At 58.8% G+C, this 5,817-nt stretch overlaps 1 protein-coding gene across 1 annotated transcript in view; it reads right to left on the reverse strand.

Moving 5' to 3' along the window:
- Nucleotides 1-37: 37 nt before the first annotated feature.
- MUC6 (mucin 6, oligomeric mucus/gel-forming) overlaps nt 38-5,817 on the reverse strand; it is a 15,038-nt gene continuing 9,258 nt past the window's right edge. The window contains exons 24-30 of the mRNA XM_006893353.1: nt 5,411-5,650; nt 4,494-4,650; nt 4,025-4,171; nt 2,614-2,676; nt 2,267-2,317; nt 1,127-1,354; nt 38-243 (exon numbers count right to left, since the gene is read on the reverse strand). Of these exons, the coding sequence (XP_006893415.1) occupies nt 38-243; nt 1,127-1,354; nt 2,267-2,317; nt 2,614-2,676; nt 4,025-4,171; nt 4,494-4,650; nt 5,411-5,650 (1,092 nt within the window). The remainder of the gene's footprint in view (nt 244-1,126; nt 1,355-2,266; nt 2,318-2,613; nt 2,677-4,024; nt 4,172-4,493; nt 4,651-5,410; nt 5,651-5,817) is intronic.

The following is a 5,817-nucleotide window of genomic DNA, read 5'->3' on the forward strand; positions in this document are numbered from 1 at the left end:
AGGTGGTGAGAGAGTGGTGAAAGGCGTGTGAGGTGAGCTAGGGGTGGCCGCTGAGGAAGTGGCAGGGACAGGGGTCCCCGTACCTCTGGTGGTGGCCGTGGGTGTGACGGTGGTATGAAGAGGAGAGACGGTGGAGTGAGGTAGAGCTGACGAAGGGTGCGAGGAAGAGGAACTGGTGGTCTTGGCTGTGCCTATGGTACTGTGAGTGGTCGTGGTAAACGGAGCCATGGAGGATGGTGTGGGCTGTGAGACAGTGTTGGGAACAGGTGTGGTGAGGAGGGCGGTGCTAGTGTGGCTTTGTGGAGATTTGGAAGAGAGTGTAGATTCTGTCGATGTGATCATAATTGGCTTTGTGTGTGATGTCAATGGTGTCGTAGGTGCTGATGACTCTTCAGTGGTCTGAGTATTTTCTGGAATCCGCGTTTTTGTTTCTTGTTCTTGAGTTGTGACTGCTTTGTCTGTTGACCAAGGAGCTGCGAGACAATAGTGTGTCACTCTTCCCTCTGTATCCCCTTGGTATGAGCCTTTCCTGCTCTCTCTTCCTCTCCGTGAACCTTCTTCCTCTCTCTGAATCTTCTTCTATGGGTTTCTAACTTGTAGTAGAACTTGATGTCAGGGTTAATGCAGTTCTGACTTTCCGAATACCGTGTGCCCCTCACATCTCTTCCCATCCTTCTAATACCCCTCCTGGCCCTGTCTTACAGGGAAGGAAGTAAATCTTTTGTTTGGTGGCCCTGTTTCCTTGCAGTATTTGAAGTCTTTTCTGTGTGTTCACACCCTCTGTTCCACATGTAACCCTCTTGTATCACCTGGTTCTGGTCATCACCTCCTCTCTTTCATGGTGTATGTCACTGCTGCTCACGTTGTACTCCAGCGTTAGGCACTCAAAATCCATTGGCCATGTGGACACTGTGTGTCCTTATAGTGCCTGACCCTTGATGCCTACCCCGTATCCATCTGCTGGTTTTATGTGTGTAGTTCTCTTGGCCTACTTCCCTGCTTGGTGTCATGGGTGTGTCATGTCTTGCTCCTCTGGGGCCCTGTCCTGATGCTGCAGGTACAGGCCTGAAGGTTCTGCAGGGGGCCTAGTCTTGCACTAGTGGGTACTCCCTGGAGATACACTCACCTGGTGGGGTCCCTGAAGTCCATTTTGGTGTCACTGGAGTGGCTGTGGGTGATGTGGTACGCGCTGTGACCTGGGCTGTGGTCTGTGTCAGTGTGGGGAGGGGAGGCCCTGTTGGCCAGCTGGTCGCATGTGTCACCGTGGCTCTGGTGGCTGTCATAGCCTGAGTTGACGTTGGCGTTAGTTCCGATGTGACCCATGGTGTGACAGCCAAGGTGCTTTGAGCTGAAGCTGTAGAAAAGAGCATTCCCCTTAGCACCCCCTCAGTGCACCTGGTGCTGCTGACCATCTCCCCACCCCTAGGGCCGTTCCATGCTTTCCTCATGCCTTGTGCCCTTGGCATGGCCCTGGCACGTGTCTGAGGTGCCTCCTCCCCGTGCCCAGCACCTGAAGCTGTTATCAGCTCTGGCTGAGGGGTGCTTGCATCAGGATGCTATGAGGGTCAGGGAAGGACAGCCTTCTCACCCTTAGCCAACTGGGTGGGACTCTAGCCTAACTGTGGAGGGTTGGGGACTGTCCACACACTGTCTTGCAACAGTGTCAGGTCATCTGTGACCAGCTTAAAAGTGCTTTCAGAAAAATACCAAGTGTTCCACAAAGTGGTTGGTGGTAGGGGACCTGGAAGACAGAAGATCTGCTCGGGAGACAAATGGCTTGCAGGGAACAGTGGGGACCACGTTTGTTCTGCTGGTGGAAGAGGCCACCAGGCTAACTCTAGGATTGGCCGGCAGGCTGGGGGGTCATTCTTGGGCTTACGGGTGTGGTGGAGCTAAGCAGACCACTGCTGGCTGTCCATTTGGCGCATGCAGCCAGCAGTCAGCACCGTGGACAGTCTCCTGGACAGAGAGGCACACCCTCTGACAGCTCTCTCCCAGCCCGAGTCTGGCTGTGCTGCTTCTGGCTGCCAGCAGCTCACAGGACCCCTGGAATCTGGCTGAGGGGTGCTCCTGCATGCCACAGAGCTGGTCTATGCGGTGTGGTACCTGCACTCCAGGAACCCCGCCCCTCCACGCACCATAGGGCTGCTCTCTGCACAGAGGGAGGGGTCTTGAGGCTCGCTGGTTGGGCTGGCCAGCTGAGCAAGGGGCAAGCATCAGGGAAAGACACTCCCTCAATCAGCCTGGCACCAAACGGTGCATTCACCTGTGGTGGGCGGTGGCGACGTGGTGGCTGGTGCTGGCGTGGTGGGCGGGGCTGTAAGGGAAAGAAGGTGGTTGTGTGGCCAGGGGTGGGCTTGAGTTACAGGCTCTCCAGCCGGTGCTCCCCATCTGTCTGCCTCAGCCCTTCTCCAGCCTTCCCCCTGCCGCATCCTCCGCCCCTCCACTACCGTCCCAGGGACCTCCCCATCTTACACCTACTCCAGGCCTTTAAGCCTCCTGGCGTCCGTTTTACAAAGATTCGTCCCCTGCCCCCCAAGAGCATCTGACACAAATGGAGGGGAACTGGACTGTCCCTCCATGGAGAGTCGCTGCAGCCATGGGGACACTCACCACATGGCACACACGTGCCCTTGCTGGGATCGAAGTAGTGGTCCTGGGAGCAGTTGTAGCAGCCTAGTTAGAAGACAGAGCTTTGGGGACACTGGATCCCTCCCCAGCAACCCCCCTACTTGCTGGTTCACGACCTTGAAGGGGTGGCCACACCGCTGGCCAGTGTCTAGCTCAATGCTGCCCATGGGCCCTAAAAACCACTGGTGGTGGGTCCCCAACAGGCTGCCTCTTGTTCATGGACTGCCTCAGTGGCCCCCCACCTGAACCCCTCCCTCCGGACAGGCCCTCCCTGGGGTGTGACCACCAGCCTGCTGTTAGCCCATCCCTCAAGGTGTCCTATGGGCCTCTGCAGAGGCTTCCAGATGGCTGCGCCCCCAGGGTCACTGGCACACACTTCTGTACCTCAGCCAGGCCCCATGGGCATCCCAGGGCTTCTCCCAGGGCCCCTGCCCCCCACCTTTGCACCTGTCCTTGCCTCCAGCCTCCACTGTTCAACCCAGGTCAGCTCATAGCTTCCTTTGCTAGAACCTTCTTAGAGCTAAGGTCACAGTCTTGGCCAAGGCCCTGCCTGGTCAGCTGTCCCTGCACCCCCTCCCCTCCTCATTCCATCACCCTGTCACCTGGTCCTAGCCCCTCCACACCCACATCTCCCTCACTCTCTCACTTCTCCTTTACCTGTCCCCTGTCCCCCTCGCACCTCATCCCCACATCCCCTCACTCTCTACCTTTGCCTTATCCCTTCACTTCAACCTTACTAGCACCCCTTTACCTCATCCTTACCCCCACACTCCCTTACCCTATCTTCACTCCATCCACACCCCATCCTCACCCCATCCTCACCCCACACTCCCTTACCTCCAGTCTCCTACCCCATCTTCACCCCCATACCATCTCACCCCATCCTTGCCTCATCCTTGCCACTATAGTACACACCCCTCTCCCATCCTCTCCCACGCACCCCCACCTCATCCTTGCCCCCCCACACCCTCTCCTCCATCCTCGCCCAGACACTCCCTCCTCCCTCTTCACCCTCCTTGCACCCATTCCTCCCCTTCCCCTCCCCTCCCTAGCCCACACTCCTCCTCCCCCTCCTCTGCACCTCCCCAGCCCACACTCCCCCACCCCTCTTTTCACCCCCTCCCCCTCCTCACCCCTACACTTCCCCAGCCCACTCCCTCTCAGTCCTCCCTGCCCCTCCCTGCTCTTGGTGGCCCTATAGCACAATCTGCTCCTGCTATGGGTTTCCTGGTGCCCCTCTGCTCACAGTCATGGCAGCCTTGCATTCTCTTGGCCTGTCGCTCCCTCAGCCTAGAGGACAGGGCTGCTTTGCCCGTCGTCCTTGATGACCTCCAACAGGCAGGGCCCGCACAGAATCAGGGCCCACTGGCTGGCCAGACCCTGGTGCCTGTACCTTCGATGTTGACATGAGGGTGATTCTGCAGCTGGTTGGGGCAGAGGCAGGGCTGGTAGTGCCACGTGCAGTTGACTTCATTCACATACTGGTACTCTCTGCTGAGGCCCACTTTCTCATGAGTATTGTAAAAGTCACAGTAGACAGCTGGGGGGACACACCAGGCTCGCTGAGTTAGGACACCAGGCTAGGGGGGACACACCAGGCTGGGGGGGACACCAGGCTAGGGGGGACACACCAGGCTGGGGGGATACCAGACTGGGTGGATACCAGGCTGGCTGGGGGGATACCAGGCTGAGGGGGACACCAGGCTGGGGGGGACATTAGGTTTAGGGGGGGAGGACACATGGCTGGGGTATGAGGATATCAGGCTGGCTGCAGGGCAGGACAGGCTTTGAGGAAAGCTGGCTGGGGGGAGGCCGGGACCTGTCTGGTGTGGAGGGCCTCTGGGCTCAGGGGAGTCACTCACGACAGAAATCAGGGGTCCTCCAGTCCACACAAACGCCCTTGTCGAGGCAGGCCTTGGCGTAGGCGGCTACTGCATCACAGAGACACTCGCAGTCCCCACCTGTGTCGCAGCCACACGCATCACGCACACAGGCATCGTAGTAAGGCATGCGGTACACCTGTGCATGGGCTCCAGGTCACTAGAGGCAGGTGTGTGCGGGCCTCACCCTGGGGTCTGAGCCACATACTGCTTGGCTGTCTGGAAGGTATCCCTGGGCCCCTGTCAAGGGTGTCTGGGAAGGCTGATCATTCCCTCTTCCAGAGCCAGGGCAATGACCAGCTGGTTACTGGGCAGCCTGCACTGGTCCCTCTGCCAGTACCAGTCCTGGGCTGTCCGCATCCAAGGCTGTCGCCTGTCCTGAAATGTCCCCTCTCCTGGGCTTTCCCCTCTCCTGGGCTGGCCCCTGACCCGGGCTGGCCCCTGGAGTACTCATGCTCTTCTCTGGGAATCTGCTACAGCATTGACAGCCCCCAGTGCAGGGGGCCTGGCCCAGTGTCCACAGGGGAAGGTTGAGGGCCCAGTCTTAAGTGGCCATTCAAGTGGCCTGCACACAACCTTACTCTCTCCTTCTTCCCCCTAAGGTGAGAATCCTGTCCATTTCAGATTTGAACCCTGGGTTGAGACAAGATGTGGCACACCTGAGCACAGGTGTGGTGGGCGCGTGTGGGACAGTAGGGATGACAGGCACTGGCCAGTGTGGGTGGTTCTCCTCTCTGGGGCCTCTGGAGGTGCAGCTACCTGGTGGTGGGAGTGGCGCCCCTCAATGCAGAACCGTCGATGGGGAATCCTTCCCTTCAGCTCGCACTCTCACTGACAGTGTTCTCTTGTCCCCCCACTTCTTCCTTCGCCTCTCTCCTGCCCTCTCTCTGCCCCCGCACCTGGCTGTGGCAGGCCGCGAAGGTCTGACTGTTGATGATGCTGCACTTGCGCTGGGCCCAGGAGAGGCGGAACGTGTTGAGGCTGCAGGTGTCCACCACAAAGCCCGCGTCCCCACACAGCGGGTTCTCCTTCCATGAATTCACAAAGTCCAGCTCGTTGGAGACCACGTACTTGTTGCGGGTCTCGAAGTCGTCCTTCATGTCCCCATTGTAGTTTCCGCACAAGCCACAGAGAGTGTCCTAGAGGAGAAGCCACAGAGAGTGTCCTAGAGGAGTTGGAGAAGCTCAAGCCATCAGACCCTGGTTCCTGGCCTGCTTCCCCTCCAGCCCAGACAAGTCCCGCCCCCAGCCCAGACAGACCCGCCCCCAGCCCAGACAGACCCGCCTCCAGCCCAGACAGACCCGCC

Source organism: Elephantulus edwardii, unplaced genomic scaffold (genome assembly GCF_000299155.1).
Source record: "Elephantulus edwardii isolate Elephantulus edwardi_28Jun2011 unplaced genomic scaffold, EleEdw1.0 scaffold00126, whole genome shotgun sequence".
Lineage (NCBI taxonomy): Eukaryota > Metazoa > Chordata > Mammalia > Macroscelidea > Macroscelididae > Elephantulus > Elephantulus edwardii.